Genomic DNA, 26401 nt, shown 5'->3' on the forward strand with positions numbered 1-26401 from the left:
AAAAAAAAAAGGAAGCATTGGCTATTATGGACAAAATCATGAACAAACTTGAGCAAAACGATCTTAACAGGTTTGCTCTTTGTTGGATTTGTTAGTTGTATCAAATATTTACTTTAAAACCAGATAGGCTGTTTATAACTTTCCGTGACTTTTCCCAGTAGCCCTGTAATAATATTAATAACTTGTTATATTACTGAAAAACTAAATCTATATATATATATATGTTCACCTGTAAAATAGGTACACATTCCAGTTATGGCTATTGTTATTTTTTTTTTTTTTTTTTTTTTTTGTAAGACTACGGACACACTGTGTATTAAATCAGTTTTTTTTTTTTTTTTTTTTTTAAGAGGTAAACGTGTTTGTTTATATGTGTGTCTGTGGCTCGCGTTTGCGCGTGCGCGGCTCCCCTCCCAGCGTCACCATTCAGTGGTTTTTCGGGTTGATCCGACTTCTTTTGGCTGCCGTGAGTTCACTGTATCGTAAAGGGTACTGTGAGTCGTAGGAGGAGGGGGGGGGGCCTGAATTGCCAAAATTCTCCCGATAGGGCACACATCCGGAGTCACGACGATCATAATTTATCGCTCCTTTTACCTTTTCGGGAACCCGAGTTTCACTGTTTTCCTATTAATTTATTCTATTTCTCTTAGTTTATGGTTTACGTTAACACTCTGGGAGGGCAGAAATGGCGGCCAACATGTACCGGGTCGGAGGTATGTATGTCAATGTGGACCTTTTTTTTTTTTTTTTTTTTTCCTTTTTTTTTTTTTTTTTTTCTTCTTCCTCCTCTCTGTATATATATATATGTGTGTGTGTGTGTGCGTGCGTGGTAATCAAACCAAAAAAAAACAACAAAAAAAAACAAACAAACCCCCCCCCCCCCCCTCCTCCTCCGTCCCAAGTTTTTAGCATCTCCCCGGACGGATAATGTGGCGTTATTTCATACCGTTTGCATGTAACATGGGAGACGCGGCCGGCGCGACGCTAAACTCGGCCGCGGTCCGTTTGAGCAGGACGGTGAGCGTTTCTAAATATTTGGGATTCAAAATGGGTCAGGGCCTCGCGTCTGTCGTGGCCGCGGCAGCTAGCCGCCAGCATGCTAAAATGGCTAGCGCTCACAATGTAAACATTTTTCAGTTTGTCGGCACCTTTTTTTTTTTTTTTTTGTTGCTGTATTTTTTTTAATTTAATTTATTTTTTTATTTTTTTTTAAACACTCATACCCGAAGGAGGAGTGTGTGGGGGGGAGGGGGGTTCATCACTAGACGGTTTTAAAAGCTTGTTAATTTTTTTTTAATTTTTTTTTAGTACGGGCAGTCTGAAGCTGCCTTTTGTATTTGCCTCTTCTGGCATGCAGCCATTAGTGCGAGTCCCTTATTAAGCTAACGTTAGCACCCAGCATCGTCTTCACTGATTGTCGCTGCACCGTTACTGTACTCTTAAAGCAATGCATTAAAAAACGAGTCTTTTTTTTTAATTTTTTTTTTAAAGATATTAAAAACGCTGTGCACCCCCCCCCCCCCCCCACCACCCCGCTCCCCTTAATGCAATTAGCTGGCCGGCTAGCTGTTTAGCAGTCTACTGGAATTCATCAAAAAAAAAAAAAAAAAAAAAAATGTATCGTCTCGATTCATGGCGTCGTTGCGTCTGGCAGGATTTAATCCTTACACCTCGAGCATTAAATCTATGTTAAGTTGTCGAATTAGGCCTTAAAATGCACAGATGCTTGACGTGCAACGTTTAACAATAAGTGTGGTATCGCTCATGTGATGTTATTGGCCACACTTTAATCAGTCGGTGTATAAACAGGGTGTAATCAGTTTGTTGTCTGTGTGGTCACCTTTTAGTCTGCTGCCTTCAGGTGCTCTTTTGTAAACTCCCAACTTCCTAAACTTGTAGGTACATTCAGTTTTCCCCCCCCCCCCATGTTTGAATGATAGCAAATCTCATATTGAGCAAGTATTTTCTGAAATATTGCTTCTTAACAGATATAGTCGGTCCCATTGCTGCTGAATTTGCACACTATAGGTGTGTATCCTCTAAGTGTAATTAAATGTCACACTGCAGCAACTTAAAGTGGTGATTACACTATTTCAGACAGCTTAAATGTAACATTTTATATTCACTGAAATTGTGTGGAGTTGCTGCACATCCTGCTCAGACAGATTTGCGTGCAGTAATCTTTATGCAAATTTTATTCATGTCCAGTGAAATATCTTCTAATAAATCGGCTATTTTGATCCAAAGCAGTTCGGTAGCCGTCTTGCTGGCTTTGGCAATCTTACATTGCGCATTTGAGTCTGCCATGACCGGTTCGGCTTGGAATTTGATATTCTCAGTGGTGTTTTCTCATTTCAGTTACACTTTGTTACTGGTGTGCATTAGGGCTGCAAATAAAGACTATTTTCATTAATCTGTCAGTTATATTCTCAATTAATTGATTAGCTGTTTGGTCCTTAAAATGTCAACCAGTTTTTTCCCAAAGCTCATGGTGCAGTGTAAAATTGATTGTTTTCCCGGACCAACAGTCCTCACCTCAAATATATACAGTTTGCTCTAATGAATGGCTAAAGGAACTAGAAAATGTTCAGAATAAAGAAGAATTTAAGGTACTTTTTATTGGAAATGCTTCAAAACAATTAATTGATCATCAAAATAATTGGTAATTAATGTTCTGGTTATCAACTCGTTGTCTAATCTTTGCAGCTGTTGTCTGCAGATCTTTTTTTTTTTTTTTTTTTTAACTTCCTAAAGATGTAACAGTTGCTGATAGTCATGGTTACAGATCTGGCACCACTGCATCAGTGTGCAGTTGAGTGATGTATTTCAAATGTGAGGGAGGACACTACAGTGTGTTACTTGACCCACTTCACCTCCTTGAACAACTTTCTCTGCGAGTTAGGAACAGGATTTTGGTTAATCTGCGATGTACATATTCAAATATTATCTTTTGAATCAGTTCTGCGGGATTATTTCATTGTCGCAGTGAAGTGATCGGTGTTTGTTTTCTGTTTCAGATTATGTATTCTTTGAGAACTCCTCCAGTAACCCTTACCTGATCCGACGGATAGAAGAACTCAACAAGGTACTGATGTGTTTGTGTGTCATTTTTTTGTGCGTTTATGCCTCCTTTTGCCTGAAGGGTGAATAGCTTGGATTCCTTTCCATTCCTGCCCCCAACCCCCCTCTCTTTGGCATTGTGTCTGTTTGCATTTTGTGACTTTAAGTATTTGTAATATGGCTGTAAAAGACAGGTGTTACCTGATCTCCCAACTTCCGTTAGTGTCACTGGACACGGCTGTAGGAGTGTGGGTGTGCGTTAGGCAGGATGATTATTATAAGGAGCATTTCAAGAGCGCATATAGCCACGAACCTAAGTGTAAAGTGTAAAAGCGATGTGGTGAGATATGTTGTCTTTCAATATTTGATCAGTTGAAGAGTTTACAGCTTTAAAAAAAAAAAAAAAATTCTCACTAGTGTGTCACTTGCATGTATGCCCGTCAAGAAAAGACCAACACTAGCACAATACTTTGTTAGAAATTTTACAAAACCATCTTTAATGGCTTGCAAAAGCTTTTACTGTGTTGCACTTGCACCAAGATATGCAGATAAATTCAGGTCAGATTGTGGGTGTGCAATAATGTCAGATCAGGTCAATATTGGCCTCAGATAAACTTCGTGAGGCTTTATATTATAGTCTAAAGACCAGACACGTTGTTATTGTAAGAAATGGGCACTTACTGCAGTATGATACAATTTATTATAGCCGTCCTGCTGCAAATACAAACTGTACATAGCTTAGAGAGTGGTCGATTTAAACATGAACATTTTTGTGGCTGTAGCTTGTGATGGTGTTGCACTGTAATGCATTTAATTGTCTCTGTTCTTTTGTCCATATCCTTCACATGAATACTGTCAGAAAATACATTTTCATCTCGCCTACAACTTCCCCGTTAAAGCAGCAGAACTTTGAGGCAGGCAGTTGGGGGTGCACAGTTTTCTCAATCCTTTCTCTAACCCTCTAACCCCACATCCACTCACTCGACGTCAGTCACGGCATTTAATGCTGACTGAGCCTGTCGGCCTAATTATACAGCGAGACAATAAATCAATCATCTGATCAAAAAAAAATGTTACAGCCATGGCCAGCCTGTCATAGCAGCATAGCTTGATGAGTACACAAAAGAGCCAAGCATCTTGGGGAAATTAGAGGGTTGTGCAGGGAGGTGTTGCCATTTCCTTCAGTCAACCTGGATCTCTCTCCTCTCGGTTTCAGACCGCCAGTGGAAATGTGGAGGCCAAGGTGGTTTGTTTCTACAGAAGGCGAGACATCTCCCACAGCCTCATCCAGCTGGCAGATAAACATGCAAGTGAGTAGTCACCCTTTCTTGCACCATCAGACTTTTTGCTTTCGTCGCATGTGAGTGAAAGTTACAGCTCCATTCAGGCAATAATGTGTTGCAAAAGACAGGACAGTTTCTTAAGGATCTGTTTATCAACGTACAGTAGAGGAAAGCACCTACCCTGAGACTCCTGCCCCTGTACTGCAGCCCTCTCCATTTCGTTCACGCCCAGCCTTCCCTTGTACCCCTTGACCCTCTTAGAAAGATCCTGTGCAAAGGGCAGACCTCCAAACAGTATTTGGTGTATGTGGAAGGGATTTGACAAAAGCTGCAAGGGTCTAATCTGTGAAAAATGCAGACACACACACAACTGTCATATCAGAGTGCAGTAATACTAGTATTGTAAGGCTATATTGGTACATTAAGGTCATTTGTGTTTGGCACAAGTGCCATTTTTCTGGCCCCTCCAGACGACTGACCCTTAAAACATTGCCCAAACAAATCAAATAAAGAATAGAAAACTGTGAAATGAGGCGGTCAGTGTCGCCGTGCATCACTGGATAATAACGCTGTCGGAAATGTTTATAGGGGCTAAAATATACGTATGCTTATGGGGAACACCATGCATAAGTGGCTCAGGCTTTTCCTGCACACTCATAGGAACTATGAGGCAGTTGCTAATGAAAACATTATCATATGTTGGAAGGGGGAAAAAAAAGTTTTAATTTCTATATCTGGAGACATCAATATGTGGATAACACGTGACTGGTTTGTATGTGAGATTCACAACCGTTAGCCAATCTCTTGCATTTGCTGGCATCACGACTGGACTACAGCGATTTGTGCTTCTTTTTTTAGACATGACACAAATGTTCAAAAAAAGACAGGCTACTTTGCTGAACTGTTGTCATTGGTACGATGGAAAAAGTCGGTAGTTACCTAATATTACCTTTGAAAGTGAAAAGCTAAACTGACGAGTATTCATTTAACATAAAAATGCTCTGAAAGGGGCTGATAAGAAACACTGATGTAAAAAAAAAAAAAAAAAACACCTTATGTAACAGCCGGCTCTCTGAAGCTTTTTAGGGCAAGTTTGGAGGCGATTTGAGGAATTTGGTTTGGAGTAATGGTGGGACAAACAAACACAAACCTCTCATTAATTAGAGTAGAAGGATTAAACTCAAATGTAAAGCTGGAATAAAATGTGGATTAATTGATTAGTCAAGTAAGTGAAAACTAATTGGGAATATTTGCTTGTTTCAATTTCACAAATGTGAGAATTTTCTGCTTTTCTTTTTAAATTTTAATATTTTGGGGTTTTGTTGGACTAAGCAAACAATTTGAACGTGTCGCTTTGGGCTCCTTGAAATCATGATGATAAACTTTTTTATTGTATGAACAATTGAGACATTTATAGACCAAATAATGAATTGATGAATGCATTTCATAGTGTTTTAGTGTAATGTTGATTTGACAAAATAAACGGTCAACAAAATGGACAACAACCCAACAAATTCTTACATTTGAGAAGTAAGAATCTGAATTGTTTTGTCACATTTACTCGATAAAAGACAAAAGGTTTGTTATTAAAACTGTTTTTAACAGCTTAATGGACGTTTTAGTACTATCGTGAAACGGAGTGGCTTTCAGCTGCAGTTGAAAAGAACAGGGAAAATGTCATCACTATCTTTCTGCTGGATGTTGGTCAAAGAGCCATTTCCAGCAGCGCTTCCATTTAGCACCTTTGCACATTGTAACATTTACTGTCAATAAAATGTTTTTTCTCGTCGACTATGGTTTCAGAGTGCAACCGCTTAGTTAGCGATATTTCTGGACACGGTGCATTTGGAACATAAATGGGTGCTTTAGCTGGACTTGAAAGTGAAGCTGCAATTCACATTTATAAATCCCATTCATTTCTCAATTGTTTATTACGGAGAGGGGAAAAATTGGAGTGTCAGTGTTGCTGTTTGAGAAGAAGAGGGAAGGAAGGGAATGTACTGTCATCACAACAACACCTGTTCTGTGTGGGACGCCTCGTACCTGTTTCCCAGGGCTCTTGGTCACACTAAAACAAATGATCAGTTTATTTCTGAAAGTAAAAAAAAAAAAACACCCCTTAGACCACAACAATCCCAGTTATTATGAGGATGATTGAGCTGAAAAGCAGCAGGAGACCCAACAGACAAAGTTTACATTACATTACTGAAAGGAATGTATTGTGGTTCGCTGCTTGTGTGTGTGTTAAACATAAAGCAACCTTAAGAACAAAATAAAAACGCACAACACGCAGAGACATATGCATTGATCGCAATGCTGTGCCAATCCCACAAGATCTTTGGAGTCTATTATCTGCCAGCTGGTCAGAAAGGAGAGACAGAAACAACAATAAAATGTATCACTGCCTACCACACTGCTAAAAAAAAAACAAAAACATAAAGCGAAAGATTACTCAATTTATGACTCAGATCAGTTCAGAGAGACAAAACAAAACAACAGCCACGACGCCCGATTTTACAGAAGTCAAACGGAAGGTGGAAACTTTAGAGTAGTTAAACCTGAAGTGTTTGTTTTTACTAGGTTCATCAAAGAAAAATGTAAATGTGTTGCTCCAAGCAGCGAGCACCTGCGCTCGCTGTGGACTTGCGCTGGAGCCCTGACAGTAGAGTTTGCATCTCATTTGTCTTTCGTGCTCATTAATCATTTCCACACAACAGCCGTGGGTCAAAAATTAGCTCTTTTAAGAGGTCAATTAATCCAAATCTCCGAAAATACACTTAGATTTTCCCAATGTCAGTGACGTCTAACCATTGGGGAAGCCGCGATATCAGAAATGCTGTCGGTAAGCGGACAGTTGAATTTCTGTGATTATTAATACCGACGGAAAAAAAATGAATGAGTCTATTTCAAACTCTCCTTATAGAAAATGTTTTTTTTTTTTTTTTTAAATCGCACATTATATTTTGACAGACTGAACAGTGACTAACATCATGAGCAGCACGTTATGCGCTATCGCCACGTTCGCCTGTGCGAGATAATATCAGCCGTTGTGGACGTTGTTCCTGGCGCATTGATACAATAACAGACATCATTCAGGATATGTGCATTTGGACAACATGCTGTTTGTACAGTGTTGACTGCAAATGCAAAATACCTCCATATACAACTCGTAGTGCGCTTATTTCCCCGCAAGTCACATCAGACCTGTTGCAGCACCTGCACCCCCTGCTGCTATCCCACATGTTGTTATTGTCCAGTATCTCCACTTCCTGCTGTAGAAAAACAAGCTCTTAATTTTCAGAATTTTGGCATTTGCGTCATAATGTTTTGGCATTAACTTGGTATAAAAATGTCAGTACTTGTGACATCCCCACTAACCATGGAGATAATTTGGGTTTTTATCTGCCAAGACTTTAAGGAATCTGCCAAAGATATTGCTGCAGATTTCCCCTACCTCAATGGAGATGAATAGAATTATGTTTGTGGCACTGAAAGCAGTCGAGATTTTGATTTTGAACAATTGACCAGAGCCTGTGGCTGCGTCTCCTTTTTATAATGTTAAACTTAATGTCAAATAAGAGATGGAAATCTTTTGTCTCAAAATGTGCACGCATACAGTGAGTAATTTCTTCCAGAGATGTGACAAAATACCAGTATACAGAGAAACCATTGCGTGATTGTGACAGGTGATCTTTATTTCTAAGTGTATGCCTGCACTTTATAACAGTGATTTCAAATGTTTATAGGCTGCCTCGCATTATGTGCTGACTCAGCTGCAGCTTATCCAGTGTTTAAGGATGAACACCGTGTTCTTGAATTTACAATTCTAGTCCTCAGCATAATAGTTTTGGGCCCTTCAGTGGATGGCAGCGGTGGTTTGTGGTTACAGACCACTTTAGAGCTGGTTTTAAAAAAAAAATTTTTTAGCTTTTTTTTTACCAACCTGTTGTTTTGTCTGATAACAGCACAGTTATGAAATGTCATGTCAAGCCTGATGGATAAATGGATGAAATTTTGCGACTTCGATTATCCGGTCGTTTGGTAATTTATCTGTCACGACTAAGCCACTGTCTTGTTTCTTGTCTCTTTTCTTTATAAATGGCCTCCGTGATACCAAAATCGGTGTACATGCCTCCTATATAATTTCCCTTCCGCGTGTGTGCCTTTGCAGAGGAGTTGGAAGAGGAGAAGGAGAACCCAACAGAGACCGAGCTAACGGAAAAACAGAAACACCAGCTTCGCCACAGAGAGCTCTTCCTCTCCCGGCAGTATGAGAGTCTACCCGCGACGCACATCAGGTACCGAGCGCGAGCTTATGCCCGTAAAATGGACCGTATGTCCCCTCATCTGCAGGCAGTGCCCATGGATAGTCACTCATTCAGACATGAATACATCCCTCAAATGCTGCTCACCTCCTTTGTCTGTTTTACATGATGCGTGCTTCCTCTCTCTCTCTCTCTCTCTCTCTATATTAGGGGGAAGTGCAGTGTCGCATTATTGAATGAGACCGAAGCCGTTCTTTCATACCTTGACAAAGAGGTAAGCCTGGGACAAGAAAAGGGGATGTCTCTTGCTGGCTTTTGTTCGCTCGTGACAGCATCGTAGAAGCTCCAGTCGTACTTACTACGTGCTTTTTTTTAATTTAAAAAAAAAAAAATTTATACAGGCGCTTCAGAAAATACTCAGACCCCTTCACTCTTTCACCCTGGTGTTGTAGATTTGATTTAAAATGGATAAAACTGGCAACTTTTTTTTTTCCCCATAAATTACTCTCGGTAATATATAATGTATGGAGCTGTGGAGTGGCTACAGAGAGGGGTTTCTCCTCTCAGCATGAAGTGCACTGCACCTGCTTCAACTGTCGGTTGACCAACTGTAAAGTCGATGGCATCCTCAAAGTTAGCGTGTTGCCAACGATGTAATCCACAAGTTCTCAATATCAAGCCATGAAGTTGAAGAAACCCTTTGTAGACCTCTGGAGTCATGCATAGACTCCTCTCTAAAAGCTGTTGAGTGTTTCCAGGGCAACGGCAGCCTCGATACGCATGAAGTTCAGAGAAGAAAATCGGAGAACCTCCAAACGGATTCATATTTAAATGTTCACATGTTTAGAAGAGAGTTTAAACGCCACATCAGAAAACTGTGAGGTCAAATCATGAAGGCTGATTCTTTGTTTTGGTTAATTGATTTGTTGTTTTTCCTTCAGGACACCTTCTTCTATTCGCTGGTGTACGACCCGACACAGAAGACTCTGCTGGCGGACAAAGGAGAGATCAGAGTGGGACCGCGCTTTCAGGCAGACGTACCTGAAATGTTACAAGAGGGTCAGTCCGACCTGCACACTGAACTGATTCACTTAAAACTTGAAAATTAGAAGTGGACGTCAGAAAGTTAGAGGGAGCGAGCAATATATTTGTATTCATTGGGGGGGGGGGGGGGGGACTTTCATATTGGACAGAGAAGATGGTATCATCTAAGTTGAGGTTAATGTGTAAAACCGTTTCTAGTAAATAATAAATTTTTCCTCAAACAAAAGCAAACATATTCCAATACGGCTCAATCTTGCCAACGCGTGATTTCTTTGGACATTATTTTGCCAATTTTTAGGCAGTTTGATGGGTTTATAACCGTGAATTAACAAGTAAGCCGTTACATGTGGAATATAAACCGATCTCTTTACCTTCAGTTTGCTGCTTCTGATCTGTTCCCTCCATGTTGTGCAGGTGAAGCAGACGACAGGGACCAGTCCAAACTAGAAGAGAAGCTGTGGGATCCAGAGTGTCCGCTCACCAACAAACAGATAGACCAATTCCTAGTGGTGGCACGGTAGGTCACTAGTCACCGCTGATAAATGACATTCTCGCTGGAATAATTCATAGTTCTGACACTTCGTGACCCTTCCTGTTGTGAAGGATCCAACATTCGGCTCCACTATTTCGTCTTGTTTCCGTGTGACAATGTGAAATAAATAAATAAAAAATAACAAATGCACATTGCTCATAAGTAGGGCTCATTATTTTCATTCGAAGTCCGTATGTGAAATCATCCTAGTTTTTGTTTTTAAGAAATGGATGAAAATTAATTAGGAATTATGCAAAGTATTTAAATCAGTATAAGTCCTTTAATAATAATAATAAATGACTGTTTTGGGGTTTGTTGCGCTACAGAAGCATATTCTGAGCTGTGAGGCTGCGTTGGTTTAATCTTTTGGAGCCTTACTCATGAGTATGTGTGAATATGCAGTAAATTATACATGCATGTGATATATATTCTTTTTTTGTGGTTATTTTTCAGGGCGGTTGGGACCTTTGCCCGAGCGTTGGACTGCAGCAGCTCAGTTAGACAGCCAAGCTTACACATGAGCGCGGCTGCAGCATCACGAGATATCACACTGGTGAGTTGGACACACACACACACACACACACACACACACACACACACACACACACACACACACACACACACACACACACACACACACACACACACCCTGCTGCACCTAATCGGCATTTAAATGATGGATCTTAACCCTGTTTCTGTGTGCATCGGTCGCAGTTCCATGCAATGGACACGCTGCATCGTCATAATTACGACCTGTCCAGTGCGCTGAGTGTACTGGTCCCGGCGGGCGGCCCGGTGCTCTGCAGGGATGAGATGGAGGAGTGGAGCGCCTCGGAAGCCGCAATGTTTGAAGAGGCACTAGAGAAATATGGAAAAGACTTCAACGACATCCGACAAGACTTTGTAAGTGTTTTTTTGTTACTGCTCTCTCACTCTGGCTTGCAGGGTGCCACGTCTGTTATTATGTGCCACAGCAAACTCCCGAAGTGTTGCCAAGGTGGTTTTAATGAATAAGTCGCACAAAATAGTCCATTTGAAATATTTTGTTCTTTTTTGTGTGCGTGTTTCAATGTTGTTTTGCATTGTTATTTACCGTGACTGTCTACAATCTGTTGTAGTAAAATATATAACTTTTTGAAACTTAGCCTTACATACTGATGTCCAGCGGAGAGGCTTCAGGAGTTTCTATAGACGTTGTGAAGCTTCCTTTCTCCCCAGTTAAAACCTGCCACAGTTGGAGTCCATTGTAATCGTCGTGAGTTCAAGCTGACCACAGCTGCTGTAGTATTAAGGACAAAATTACCCATTTTAACACTGGCCTTTTGAAGCCTTTGAGGGAATGACTGTTTGATTACGGTGAACTTTCCCTCCCACCGTCTACCTGTATTGTGCAATAAAGCCGGCATACGGGTGTACACTTTGGCACCAGGTGCTCATGAATACTTATTAAATGTGTGACTCGCTGTGTGTGTGTGTGTGTGTGTGTGTGTCTGCGTCTGCGTCTCTCTGTGTGTGCGTGTCTTCGTCTGGAGTCGGAACCAAGTAAAGCCAGGAGCTCTCAGCCTCTGTGATCACGATGCCTCTTGCTCATGAATTATACATGAAGGCTTTCGCACCCAGATGGCAAGAACATGAGATATTAATATCATTAATTTGCTCTCTGTCTGTCTCTCTCCCCTCCTCTCGCCACATTTTCCTCTTCCTGCTTGTGAAGCTGCCGTGGAAGTCTCTGACCAGTATCATAGAGTACTACTACATGTGGAAGACCACAGACAGATATGTGCAACAGGTGAGACAATAAGACAATAGATAAGTCGGTATTTTTTTTTTTTTTTATGGAATAGATTTCCGCTGTGTTGCTGAGGGAAAAAAAGACGTTCTAAATTTTGTTAAATTCATTGACATTATTTCGTCTGTGGATATTTGTTTTGTCATTTCTTTCTGCATGTATATAATATATACTTGTGTTTTTGCGTCACTCGCATGAAAGAAATCTTGAATGTTAGTCTCTGAGTGAGGCCTAAAACTCTTGACTCAATCAAATTCAGTCTTATTTAAAGTGTAGAATCACCTCACAACAACCACTTTACAACATTTACAAAATGAAGATGACCCAATATCATGCAGTAATGCCTAATGCACAGAGAGCAGAAGAGAGAGTGGATGAGAGGAGCTCAGTGCATCATGGGAGATCCAAAGAGCCGTTTAGGCTTTTAGCAGCGTAACTAGCCCGAGCCATAAAGTTTAAAGCCTAATCTTAAAAGTAGAAATCGTGTCTTCCTCCAGAATTGATCGAGAACCGTAACATTTTGAAATTAATTGCATCATTCAATAGACCTTTCCTCTGTGAAATAGTCTTCAAAAGTCATAGATCCTATCTGTGGCACAGGGTTTATGTCCAAAATTTAATTGCATGTGTTTTTTCCTTTTGGTAATAAGATTTTTATTTTACTAACATTCAGCATAAAGCTAAGCATTTCCATAAGCCGTATTTCAGATAGTCTATGTAAATATAACATTCATGTTTGCTGCAAACCTCAAAACTTTTGAGTACAAACACAGGATAGGAAAAGAAAAAACACATGTACAAGTAGGGGGTGATCTTTTCTTTACGTCCTGATGCTCGAATTGTCAAAATCAAATCAGGCCAATGGGGAGTCACACAGTTGTTGCATTTTTCCAGCGTGAAGCAAAGTGTTGTAATTTACGACTGAAAAATGTCCACTGTAATTTCCAACCATGCGTTTTAAAGTGAGGCTCTGCTGCGATCAACAGTCTCTGACAAGTCTTTTTTTTTACCAGCCACCAGCAGTATAATCATTAAATATGTATCTCTTTTCAACCATTCTTGAGCTACATACCCGAGATATATAGTCTCACTCTTTTCAACTCGGGGAGTCTGAGATTAACGGAAACCTCCCTCCTTTCAGACCCACAGAAAGTCTCGTACAGCTGTTTATCCGCCTGACACACAACTACTCTTCATGCATAAAATGAGCGGAGTGCCCCTTTTTTTTTAAAGGTTTAGATTGTTGTTAACTACGGAGTGTGCATAAGTCAGTGTGGATGAGAACATCAACCAAATGTGTAGAAGATGAGTGTCGGAGCATAACTCGTGGCGTTCAGGGACGAATCAGGTCTTTGCTTTCTGAGTGGAAGGTGACTGCAAACGTATCGCACGCCAGGAGCGAAGGGAACGACGCCTTTGAAATGGATTGGCACTAATCATCTCTGCAACCCCATCGTTATGTTTTCAGGCTGCGGCGCTGATTTTAAACGGTTGTTTGCTTTTGTTGTTAATGAATAAATCCCCTGTGTGTCTCCGTGAGCAGAAGAGACTGAAGGCGGCAGAGGCAGAAAGCAAACTGAAGCAGGTTTATATCCCCACATAGTAAGTCTCTTCCTTTCATATTTGATATTCAGATGTCTTGTGTTATTACCGTGCCTGTGGTGGAAAGATGATCATTGTCAATCTTTTTCTGATTTAAAGCTCTGCAGAAGACAGCTGCAGTTCTGAAATATCTTCTTCTTCTTCTTCTCCTCTGTGGCAGTAACAAACCCAACCCCAACCAGATCTCGATGACCAATGGCAAGATGGCGACGGTGAATGGAGCGGGCCCCGGGGCCTACCACGCAACGGGCGGGGGCCGAGCCTGCGAGAGCTGCTACAGTGAGTTTTGTTTGCGAGAGTGAGCGAGTGAGTGTCTGGTCAAGCGTGGCGAGTGGGGAAATTAAATTACCAGCGTGGTGAGCATAAGTTAATTAGAAATGAAAGGGAAACAAACGAAGTGTTAGCTCGTGGTTTAATATTGATTTTATGATTGGAGAGGAGACGCTTCTTTTTCATTTTCACCATCCCTCCTTATCCACAGCAACCGTTAAAAATATGTGTATGATCAATATCTCCCTGCATTTAGCTCCCTTTAAGGGTCGGGTAGGACAAACCTGGCTTTTGAAATGAACTGGGGATGCTCTAAAAAAAATGTGCTTTGAATTCTGTTTATCAACTTATGTCTTTTATTTTTTTGATATATTTTCCTAAAATAATGAAAATGCCCATCATAGTTTGACAGCGAAGTGTCTTCAAATTCCTTGTTTTGTTTGCCTCACAGCTTAAAGAAATATTCATTCTACGATGATAAAACAGAAAAGTACAAATCCTCAAATTTACAAATCTGCAAACGGAGAATGTGTGACTATTTGCTTGACAACTGACAATTTTATTTTTTAATCAGAATTGATTAATTAACAAATAGTTTTTGCACCTAATGATGTCTAAGAGTGTTGACGACAGCTGCAGACAAATACTACTGCTGTTTGTATTAGTGGAAGCTGAACTGCAGCCATTGTGAGCTGCTGCCATGCAAATCACAGAATATGTAAAAGATTTACGCGAACCCGTCATTACATTTTTGCTTTCAGCATATTATGGTTTCATTTTCTGCTAAATATTGAAAGTGGGATTTAATAAGATTCAGGGTTTTAATTAAAATCTGCAAAATCCAAACGATGCCCAACCCGACTGTCGGCTCACGTCGTCTTTTAATCCTTTTCCCTGTCCACGTGCCCGTTTTGGACAAACCTGCACACGTTTGTTCGGTACATACATTCAATACCAGACACGCAGTGCGAGTCCTTCTGGATTATGAATGATGATGATCACATCACCGAGTGAGAGACGGCGACACTGCAACTGAGATTGACGTTCTGAGTGTTTTTGATATCAGTTTTCGCCTCTCTAACGAAGCCTTGATGCACTTTGCACATTAACAGCCATGCAGTCGGCCCAGTGGTACTCATGGGGCCCCCCGAACATGCAGTGCCGCCTGTGCGTCTCCTGCTGGATGTACTGGAAGAAGTACGGTGGCCTGAAGATGCCGAGCAGAGCCGAGGGCCCGGAGGAGCGGACCTCCCCCAGCCCAGCAGGCAATGTAAGCTCAGTTCAGAAGGTACAGTTCTGCAGCACACAAAAGACTGAATGCGACAGAATCACGGTGTCAGCAGCTCCTTATAACATGTTGAAACGTTAGAACGCACTCGATCGCGTAGTCTCGACAGAGGAAAAAAACAATAACGCTTTTTTTTTTTTTTTTTTTAATCCCAAAGTTCTGTTCGATGTGTTTCAGTGATGCAGGATACATTTGCCGATATCCCAAAGTACCACATTAGTGACGCTGCGGGCCTGTAAAATGTAACATCTGCAGCGTATAAGTGATGTTTGGATACGTCCACATCAATTATTCATTGAGCTCGCAACATCCAGTACTGTATCCGACATATTGAATAAATTCACACATTTTTCTGCGTGAACTTTCTTCAAAATGAGAAAGCCGGCCAGTTAAAAGATGCTGTCTCAGAATTTTTTATTTTATTATAATCGGCAAAGGAAAGGTTTCCCGGGACAGTCAGGCATCCCGCGACTGTAGTTTAATTATCTGATGTTAACCGGAATGCCGTCTTTTAATAATGTCATTAATTAGACCTGCACTTTTCCTGCCACGACACGTGGAAAATGTCTTTGTCTGTGCGCCGCTGTAACACAATACACGCTCAACTGCCAGCATCTAATGGGAGTCTTGCGTAACCGCCGAGCAGTAAATCCTCCCTTCCTGCAGGTTGTGTTTTATCCAAATTTTTCAGGAGGGCGATGAATCAGCTTTATGGCGGTTTTGGAGGCTGTAATTATCTTCATTGGCATAAACTGGGCGGACAACATAGCAGTTTCACACAATACGGCTACAGCACCGCAAACTGCGGCCTCCACAATGGCTGCGGAGTTAAATCAACTCCTCTCTGAAACGGTTTCAACAAACAGCTGCGCATCCTTCAGGAAGGCAGAATTTACCGCTGCTGGATGGAGTCGTTTCAGCTCGGCTGTCGGAAAGTTCAGAGACCGTTGCGTTCGCGCGCGACGGTTGGCCGGCACCGCGATGTGCGCTGAAACGGGTAAACTGTCAACGTTCGTGAAGAAGAACTCCCCAAGTTCGCGTGGAGAAACCTCCGGATCACTGCTGTCAGAAACTTGGAAGGACTCACAAAGGTTAAAGCGTCCTCCTGTTTCGTGCTCTCACTAAATTTCCAGACTGCGGGATTAATAAAAAAAAAAAGTCTTTTATGAAGTCTCATCCATTCACGCGAATCGGTAGCAGTCGCTGGAACTTTTTGAATCGCACCTCAATTAAACACGCACACAAAAAAAGTACATTCAGAAAGTAAAATTTGGATATAATTTGTATAACTGTGACAACTCGGAGTCTTTGACTTTGGGACCTGGATAGCGTTTGCAGTTCAACCGCGTTTACGACCCTTTTCTTGTCTTTTTCTTTTCTGCTCTCTGTCCCTCCTTCGATCTCAGGAGTCTCGCTCAAGGGGCCACGCCGCTCGCCAGTCCAACCACATGGTGCCGATGCGAAACAGCGGCAGCCCCAAGTCCTCCATGAAGACCAAGCAGGCCTTCCTGCTGCAGGCCACCCGCCTCACCAAGCTGGCCCGGCACATGTGCCGTGACATCATCAAGCTGCGCCGTGCTGCGCGCCGGCCCTTTGTCCCCATTAACTGTGGGGCCATAAAGGCAGAGTGTAAGAGCTCTTTCAATTCCTCCTAACTTCTGCCACATGGCCACAAACACACATCTACAGACAGAAACGTGTACACACACACAGACACACACACACTCACCACCCCTCCTCACCTCTCCTCACCCTGACTGCCCCGCCATCAACCCCCCCCCCATCTCTGCCCCCGTCTGTCTCTCTTTCTGTTTTTATTATTATTGTTATTATTATTTTGTTTTTTGTATTTTCCCCACCCCCTGTTTCCAATAAAGACTGCCTGTCCTCATAACTATGAGTTTTGATCATCTTTTCATTCGTGTTTTTTTTTTTTTTTTTTTTTTTTTTTTAATTTTTGTATTCTTTTGTCTTGTTACGGTTTGTGGTCACTGTGAACTGAAAGCCATTGTGGGAATTCTACACAAAGACCTCCCGGTCAGACGAGGGCTGCTCTACACGAGCACACGGCCCGCCTACGCTCTTGAGAATCCACACACGACGACTGAAATCGCTTCCGTCGTGTAGATTGTAATGGCGTCCAGTAGAAGTCCTCCTCCGGTCTTGAGCCGTATCTGCTGAAGTTAGATGTAGAGAAAACGTATTTTACTAAGAGAAGCTCTATTTTGCACGGCGCCCCCCGGGTCGAGGTGCGCCCCGCTCTGCGCTGTCACGACCGAGCGAGTTGTCTCGGCCGCAAATGTTCCTCGCAAACACTGAACCTCGGCTGCGGTGTGTTCGCCATCACCGTTTTCTTTTCGCAATCCCTCCCCTCCCCCTCCCCTTCCCCGGTCTGTTCATCGTGTGTGTTTTTGTGCGTGTATCAGACGAGGTGAATTGTGTTTTGGATTGATCGCGAGCTTTAGATTGCTGAAACTTGAAAGAAGGGGAGGTGAAGAGAAGACGTGATTGTCGGGTGCAAAGGAGAATGTGTAGCTGCTCTTGACTTCTTTTTGGCCGCATCGCCATCCGTAGATCAGGCTCACCTGTACGGACTCCCCTAAGGCGGATCCTCGCCATGCCCCCCCCCCCTCCCCCCTAACTCCCTCTCAGCTAATATCCTCTGTTCAAATCATGCAATATTCACATGAATCCATCCCGTTGCCTCGTCTTGTCTCGTAAATCCTGCGGACAGGATTTGCCACTCAGACTCATCTCTCCCTTCTGGTTTTATTTTTTTTGTTTTTTTTTTTTTTTGCCTGCTCATCCTTCATTTTCTAACAACTGTTGCAATATTCTCATCTCCATCATTTTGGGCTCTTTTCTTTCATTACTGTGTGAATGTTGAGAGTAGACCTCCAATAAAGTCGCACCTGAAAGCATCTCTTCCGAGTCCTTGTGCTTCATGTGTCAGTGTTGTCTGTCCATCAACTCCACCACACTCAGAGGAACCACAGCGGCACCACCCCCCCCCCGCCCCCGGCCCCCTTCACCTCTCTCCCCCTTCCCCCCTCCAGCATGGACTCCACCTTCAGTGCCCTGCTGTCATGTTCATATTTGGATGTATGTGTGTTTACATTATGTTTTTTTTTTTGTTGTTGTTGTTTTTTTTTTGGTTTGAACGCGCATGCGTGCATGTACTGACATCTGTACTTGCATGTAGAAGGGGAGATCTATTTTTAGATGGTCGTGCCATCCCTGAAAACAAGACGCCACATAAATGCCCCGGTGATCTGCTCTCTCCTGCATCTCCACGGTCATTTCCATCTGAAGAGGCCATTTTCATCCGCATAAGACAATCCCTCAAGTCAGGAAGAGAGAGACTTTGGTTAGGCAGTGTTTCGGGAAACGAGAGTGGGGTTTGTGCAGTCTTGAGACGCACTGCCGTGACTGACACGAATTTCTGTGTGTTTGGTTTAGACATGTTAAGGGTGTCGGAAGGGCAGGGGACCCGCCTACCCAAAACCAGAGCCGCCCAAAGGAGCACTCTGACCAGTGTTCTGCAGTTTCTAGGTAAATCCAACACGCACACCCAGTCCAGTGTTTTCAGCAGCAGGATTTGACCGTAATCGGCCTCATTTCACTGACGAATCGATTAAAAAAAAAAAAAAAACACGAGTAGAAAATTATTCAGATGGTCTATGGGAGTCAGTTCATGCAGCTCCGGTGTGGTGTTTCTTCCAGAGTCCCGTCCGGCGGCCCACGCTCCGCGCTCCCACCGCACCCCGGGCCTGCAGACGCCTCCGCCGCGGCGCCTCCTCTCCTCTCTCCCGCACGGGCCCCACGGCATGCTGGGAAAACGCAGCTACCATCACCACAGCAGGGCCGAGTCCGACAAGCGCGCAGGTACACACTCTCACCCACATTTTACTAAAACAAAAAAGACCTCTATTATTTCCAAAAAGGCTTTTTTTTTTTTTTTTAATCTTATTTTCAGTATTGCTTAACTTAATACTCAATCAGAAGCAAAAAGTCGTTTCTTGTTCTGTTAAAGCCCCCCCCCCCCCCGCTCCCTCCAAAATTGGAAAATATATCCCCTTTTTATTTCGGTGAAGTGATGTGAATTAACCTTGGGGACCAAACAGTGTTGATATCCAATGTTTTTTTTTGTTGTTTTTTTTTTTGTCATCCTTTTGCTTGAAAAAAAAAAAAAATCCAATTAGTGGACACACACCCGGAGTTGATAACCTTTTCTGCCATTTCTTATCTAAACTAGCTCGTTGGAGAGAATGACAACTAATTCTAATGAAAACGAATCAGCAGATGGGGGTCATTTGGATAATTTGGATGATTCAACTTCAGTCTGACACTTTGTTTTTTATTGGTAACTTCACTATTTTTACTGAAATTGAAACACAGTCATTTGTTGCACCACTTGTAACTGCTAGGACAAAACTAATCAATACCATTCACAACTGACCGATTTCCTTAATGCGTACTTTGCATCTTTCTCTCACTGCTGTGACTTTGTTTTTGCAGAGAACCCAGGTACAACAGGTGGTCCACTCATGGTAGGTGTCCCATACTTTTACAACTTTTATTTTTTTATTTTTTTACAAAATCAATACAGCTGCCTCACTGCTAATCATAATAAAAATGATATTGATTATCCTTCTGCAGCATAATGGGCGCAACAGCGGCAGTGGAAGCAGCCGGGGGGGAGTGATGATCCGCAAGAGACGCCCCAACTGGATCGATGCTCCCGATGACAGCTTCTTCCTCGTCACCCGGGAGACCAGGTAAGCAAAGGTGACCTTTTATTGACCTCTGATTGGATGACTGTGTGTGCGCGTGTGAAGGGGAAAGCAAGTGATGCCGAGAGGAATTGAGCTCTGACAGAAAAGTACACCGAGTTATTCTTGTCCCGCGGTGACTTCAGACAGCTTCGTAGTGCACATACACAAACACACAGACAGATACAACACGATACCCGGGTGCTTTGAAACAGTCGAAACAGAGACGCAGCCCAGGATGAGACTTTTTCTCAGGATACAATATGTAAGGGTGTAAAAACGTTGTTAATCCAAACATCATCTACCAGCTGTTCATGCAGCCTAGAAACACTGGGGAAAAAAAAGAACCAATTTAGTCTGAATAAATACATTTTTTTTTACCAGATTAAAAAATGTACCTGAGAAGAAAGTGATGAAACACACTCGGGTCATATAATTGGATTTTTTTTTTTTTTTTTTATTTTTTTTTTCTGGGTTTCTCAGGGGTCTTAGCAACTTTTAAAGAATTTCAAATTCTACAGTTAAAAACTTACAGGTTGATGTTTTGTATTTTTGGACTCATTATAACTAAATTTAACCACTTTCAGGCCAAAAATATGATGGATTAAGTATTTTTCCACCACAGTTAAATTCTTTTGGTTTATGCACACCTTTATCTCAACAACAATTGGATTACAATTAAATATGGTATCGAATCGATGGTCCAATTGACTTCAGTGATCCAGCCCCACCATGATGCAAACACTTTTGGGTTTTGGGTTGTCTTGACAACTTTTGGATGGATTGATAAGAAATTTGGTACAAACATTCTAATAATAATCATTTTGGTGATTACCCCATTCAAGTTTTAATCAAGGGCCATCCTCAAGTCATAATTGTTGATGATTTAAAGATGCATTCAACTTAATGGATAATGGTAATAATAATAAAAATGATTAGCTCCTCCATGTGCTCTTCACAAAATGTGTTGCCTCAACATCCTACAAAGTCCTGACTGGAACGGACTGATGTTGATTTCTCTTTTCCTTTGCAAACAATTTGTTTAAGACTTCTCCTGAACCCCAAACTTAAGATTTCTCTCTTTTATGGTCTGTTTCTCTTCGCAGACGACCAGTACGCATTTTGTTTTTAAGACATAACGTGATTAAACGAGCGTTTATTTTTTTTTCCTCCGGACACACACACACGCACAAACATGGACACACTCTCCCACGCACACAAACACGCGCGTGCATGTGTGTGTGCACGTAATGACTCAAGGTTTGCGTGTCCGTGTGTGAGAGAGAAATATGTTCTACCATTAAGCCCGTGTCTAAATGAGCCATGGCACCCGGCTCTCACAGCCGCCCTCGGCCCGCCGGGGCTAAAATTAGAGCAGCTAACTGGTGCAGATGGAGCCAGGCACCGCTGGGCCATGAGTGGAAATATCATTACCACATTAACCATGGCAGCATGGATCACTCACTTACCACCGAGATCAACATGGCTGTGTGTTGGTGTGTGCGACAGATAGCGTCTGAATTCTGTACTCTTTGTAATATTACACTGTCATACACTCGCCTAACAGAGACAATGAATGCCTTTCTGAATGAACGACGTTAATAGATCTGCTCTGAAAGGCTGTTGCTAATGAGAGATGATCGGAAGTTTCATTTTCTCCCCTTCTCTGTCTCTTTATCCCTCTCTTTCTCTCTCAGTGTGATGAAGAACACAGCGTGTCACAGAGCAGAGAGAAGGAGTGGGAGAGCACTCCCACTTATTCAGGGAGGGGAGAGACACGGAAATAGAGATGACAAATTAACACTTTTCTTATCATAGGTAACACAGTGCATCACAAAGTGTCATTAAACCAATTGAACCTGCTCAATCGGACAAAAATAAGAAAATAAGAACAAGATAATTCAAGGGATCTTGAATGTTTGTGCAAAATATGCACCAAATTTTGAGATATTATATTCTGAAATGTTTAAAACTATTAACTTAATGGTGATGCTAGAGGAAAAGTCAAGGGAGCACCAAAGTAGGTAAGATTCATCATCTGGGGGCAATAAATATCTGTCGAAACTTTCATGGTTGTACATCGAATATTTGTTGAGACAGTTTGTTTTAATACAGCTGATGATTTACAGTGAAATTTCATTGTATGAATCAGTGATGAAGAAAATACTTAGTTAAACATACAGACGATGAAAACATGACCAAATAAAATGTTGACCACTTAACATAATTTTATTTCCCACTCGGAAGTACCCAAATTGTTATCCCAATTTTTTTCAGTACCAACATTTAAGTAGCCGTAGAAATGATTTTGAACCCAGTTTAATTCTGTCAACAATATTACACAGCAAATTGCAGGCTTTTACAAAAGTGTTACCAAAATACGGTGCATTTTTGATGAATAAAACAGGGTTAGAAAATAACTGCTCGAGGCTTTAAAGCCTAAAATTATTTTCATTAACGTTTTTACAAAAATCAAAGATTCGTGAAAGATCCATAAAACGATTTTTAAGTAGAGAAACGTAGCTTTTTCCTTTTCGCTGCATTATTTATCAGCTCAGTATGAGGCAGATTCATCATGTTTTTGTCTTTGGAAAAACTAGCTCCACTTCAACCAGCTCAGTACAACATCTGTATTCACACTATAATCATGTCCTGTATGATAATATGTACGGCAAAGCATCAGAAGTGTAAAACTTAAGGAGAGAAAATTAGAGAAAGCGAAGCAGAAATGTTGATGAGACGGCTTGATATGTTTGAGGACAGATTTTACATGTTTGCTTTGTGGCAGCTGAACAGACAAACAGCAGCGCTTTAGATAATGTGCCACCAGAGCTCAATCTGCTCTGCGTTACTCTCCGCTTTAAGTCTGAGAGACGATACCTGCAGGTCGGGCTGCTTGATAATCGACCATCCATCTCGGAGCGTATTGTACTTGGAAAAACGACTGCGGAGCTGTATGATTGTCGCACGCGCAATCGGACACAGTCGGTGTTCTCGGAAGCGCAAGCACAAAATGTAATGCGCTCATTTGATCAACAGCAGGGATCTGGAGGGAGCTGATGGGTTTCCCAGTCACAGTGCAATAAAAAAAAGTCAGTGCAGCTGAGAGCAGTGAAAGGAAAGAATATTAGAGTGTACAAAAGGCCTCGCTGTTCATTAAATCCCAAACTGCCTAAAGGGAGTCATGAATAATGGCCTATGCATTGTGTTTATGTACCTTGCATTTATCTCCGATTGAATTCCATTAGTGGTGAAGCCCAACACTCGTGGGTGTGTCCCATGGTGTTGATTTTAGTGCTGGGGGCTGTTAAAATTGCCTTCCTGCCACATCACAAAGGAAATCACCTCTGAGCTCCTTCACAAGCCTGAAAACCCCTGCAGAGATGTCCTCCTCTCTCCCACCTCGTAACAGAGACGCGTACTTCTGTTCCTGATGCTCGGTGAATCCCCCGTTAGTGAATCCCCCCCCCCCCTCCACCCTACCCCACCCCCCCCTGAAATGAGAAAAGCGGCTGGTTTTATAATTACTTTCTCTGCAGCCTGGAGACGCAATTCGGTGCCCTCACATTGAACCTTTGTGCTAATATTCAATCATGTGGACTGCACTTTAGAGCCCTCTCTGTTTACGAGTGTTTCCATCTTACGTCATCGGGCTGTTGCTGACGAGGCTCTCCACCTCATATAAAGCTGATTAGAAGTGCTGATCACAGGAACCTTTTTTTCTTCGTCATAGATAAGAAACTGTTAATCAACATGTTTCCAACATTTTTACAACCAAATCATCCAAGTAATATCTGCTTGTAAACCAATTAATGTAGTTATTACTAATATTCACTGAATAGCATCGTACATGTTCTAGTTTTTGAGCGTTTTAAAGGACTTCTCGTCCACGTTAACTTCAAAATTGAGACTGAAAGTTCATTCCTAACCTTGGAAACAATAATTGGGCCAACTGGTGATATTTATTTCTCTACTTTTTGGTGGTAAAAGCAGCATATACCGCAGTGTAGAAATGCTCTGTTACAGGTCAAAATCATACATTTAAAATGTCAAAATTTAAAAACAAATTGAATAAAAAATATGATTGAAGTACCAAAAGTAAAAAAAAATAATGTGTATTATTGGATTATAATTGCTGATAATGCAGCTGATGAATGTATTTTATAACATCTATCTGAATTTGCAAAGTAACTCGTAACAGTTGTCGGATAAATGTGATAAAAAAAAAAAAAAAAGTACAAAATTAGTAAATGTAGCAGAGAAGAAGTATAAATACTCAAGGTCAAGAATGAACCTTCAGTTTTGATGCATTTAGCTTTGCATCTTCCTCTTCACTCACGCCCGGTCTTGTGTCCTCCCCTCCAGGAGGGCCCGACGGCTGCTCTCGCGCTCCCAGCTGAGGCACGCTTGCCGGCAGCCCTGTGAGCAAATCACCCTGCGCAGGGTCTCCCAGGGCCCACCGCAGGGGCTCGTCCTCGCCCCCCCGCACCCGCACCCCAGCCTGAGGATGCGAGGCCCCATCGTCATCCACGACTGACCGGACTCTGTGGACTCCGCAGCCTCCCCTCCGCCTCCCCTCCTCCTCCTCCCCCGACCCCCTCCTTACCTGCTGACGAATTCTCCCCTGCTGTTCTCTCACTAAAATCCTCCGACCTTCCTTTTGCTTTTAAGATACCAGGCGTGTAACCCCTGACAACACGTATTCAAGCTGTCTGACTGTCTGGCAACAAGGAGGATGTTGATGACGCAATAGAGACCTGACCTGACTGCAAGCGCTGACTGTCTCTTGACCCCCCTGGGAATGTGTTCCTATGTGTATATACCGTATTTGGGGTGTGTGTGCGTGTGTGTGTGTGTGTGTGTGTGTGTGTGTGTGTGTGTGTGTGTGTGTGTGTGTGTGTGTGTGTGTGTGTGTGTGTGTGTGTGTGTGTGTGTGTGTGACAGAGAGCGATGGTGTCCTGTTCTGAGTTTCTATGGATGGACATAACGACAGAGCTTTTGTGTGACCCTTTTGTGTTGATGGTGAATCGTTGTGAAGTTTTATCAGTTTGTATATTTTGGGAGTGGGGAGGGAGGAAGGGAGGGGATGGGGAGAGGGAGGGGGGGGCATGGGGTGGGATTAGGATGTTAGGGGGTGGGGAGGGAGGGGAGGGGTGGTGTATGCATTTCTGAGGTTCTTTTTAAGACGGGAGAAGAGACAAACGTCCACATGGAAAAAATAAATAAATAAAAAGATAAAAGAAGATGCACTATACCCGAGACCGAACCAGCGGCCTTTTTTTTTTTTTCCTTTTTTTTTTTTTGACGCACGGCTGCTTTAAAACGCCGCATTCACGCTCATTTCGAAGTCCTAGATAAGCGAGCCGGAAGCCGGCGTTGAAGAACGATGACCCCGGAGACATTATTTAACAACCCCTGCCATAACTATACCCCCCAACCCCCACACACCCAAAAAAAAAAAAAAAAGCTGTCAGCTATTTCATGACTAATGTGCAAGTTTGAAAAATAAAAAAAATAAAACAGGGCAAAGAAATAAGAGAGAAAACAGCAGAAAGGCTCCCACATGAACCCGTGTAAAATACATTGTATATCTCATTACAGCACTGTAAATTCTACTCATCCAATTTCTAAGGCCGACTGTACTCTACCCAGCCCTGACATGGGTACCGAGGCACTTCCTTTCCAGCAGAAGAAGGGGCATGGTTTCCGTCATCTTTCCCCGGAGGCTGCGACGCACCGGCAACACGTTGAGGCGAAAACAAGAGCAGCAGCTGATTGCTGATCCCTAAAAAAACAAACAAAACAAAACAAACAAAAAAACATCCCATTTACTTACATTGCATTTCATCTTTAAAGCTAACAAGTCCCATATTTCGGGCCTCTCTCTCCTCCACACTGCTGCATGACAATATTGCCAGAGGACGTTGCCTCAAAAAGTTGCCGGTTGCCCCATCCAGCCTTCAGGAGTTGTTTATTCTAAGTTTTCAAACTGGCATCGCCACCGCATGTCTTTTGAGGCGAGAGCCTCCGCTGACCGATAGGGGTCACGTGATTTTTTTTTTTTTTTTTTTTAATTATTATTTTTTCCTCCTCTTTCATTCAGAATGTTTATGTTAGTGTTTCCTGTATGTCATGTGTTGACTTATGAATATGCTGAGAATAATAAAAAGAAAAACGAACAACAACGGTGCCAGATCGCGGTGTCCGTCTCAGCGAGTCCTGCGGTGATGTGTGTGTGTGTGTGTGTGTGTGTGTGTGTGTGTGTGTGTGTGTGTGTGTGTGTGTGATCCTCCGACGTGCCGCCCCCGTCTACCAAGCCGTCCTCCGCCACCTCTTCCACCTCTGCGCCTCGCCTGGTGCTGCTCTTGAGGGGGGGGAGTGTGATGGACGGCGGCCCGATGCGCACACTGCGGCCTGTGTGAAGGACGTCGTAAAATACCCCCACAAAATACGGCAATTTTGACACCGCGATGAGAAATGAGGAGTCCTCGCAGGC

General features: G+C 42.4%; 1 protein-coding gene across 6 annotated transcripts; it reads left to right on the forward strand.

Annotated features, from left to right (window-relative positions):
- Window positions 1-442: 442 nt before the first annotated feature.
- mta3 (metastasis associated 1 family, member 3) lies at window positions 443-24974 on the forward strand. 6 transcript variants are annotated; one of them, XR_011311554.1, is made up of 21 exons: window positions 443-713; window positions 3018-3085; window positions 4277-4370; window positions 8515-8641; window positions 8819-8882; window positions 9550-9667; window positions 10067-10169; window positions 10638-10737; window positions 10899-11087; window positions 11899-11973; window positions 13517-13575; window positions 13736-13854; window positions 14958-15133; window positions 16540-16762; window positions 18593-18685; window positions 18857-19018; window positions 19389-19496; window positions 19652-19683; window positions 19793-19911; window positions 21603-21723; window positions 24271-24359. XR_011311554.1 is itself a non-coding variant. In XM_069713085.1 (19 exons), exons 1-19 carry the CDS (start codon window positions 686-688, stop codon window positions 24440-24442), a joined length of 2121 nt encoding a protein of 706 aa, XP_069569186.1. In that variant the 5' UTR covers window positions 443-685; the 3' UTR covers window positions 24443-24974. The 6 variants fall into 6 exon arrangements, 4 of the variants coding, with proteins under 4 accessions (XP_069569186.1, XP_069569187.1, XP_069569188.1 ...); XR_011311553.1 differs by lacking the exon at window positions 19389-19496 and having other exon boundaries at window positions 19793-19921; XM_069713085.1 differs by lacking the exons at window positions 19389-19496; window positions 21603-21723 and having other exon boundaries at window positions 24271-24974.
- The last annotated feature ends 1427 nt before the right edge of the window (window positions 24975-26401 follow it).

This window comes from Brachyistius frenatus, unplaced genomic scaffold (genome assembly GCF_029030835.1).
Source record: "Brachyistius frenatus isolate BFR_SWC_R1_liver_20210118 unplaced genomic scaffold, ASM2903083v1 Contig_115, whole genome shotgun sequence".
NCBI lineage: Eukaryota > Metazoa > Chordata > Actinopteri > Embiotocidae > Brachyistius > Brachyistius frenatus.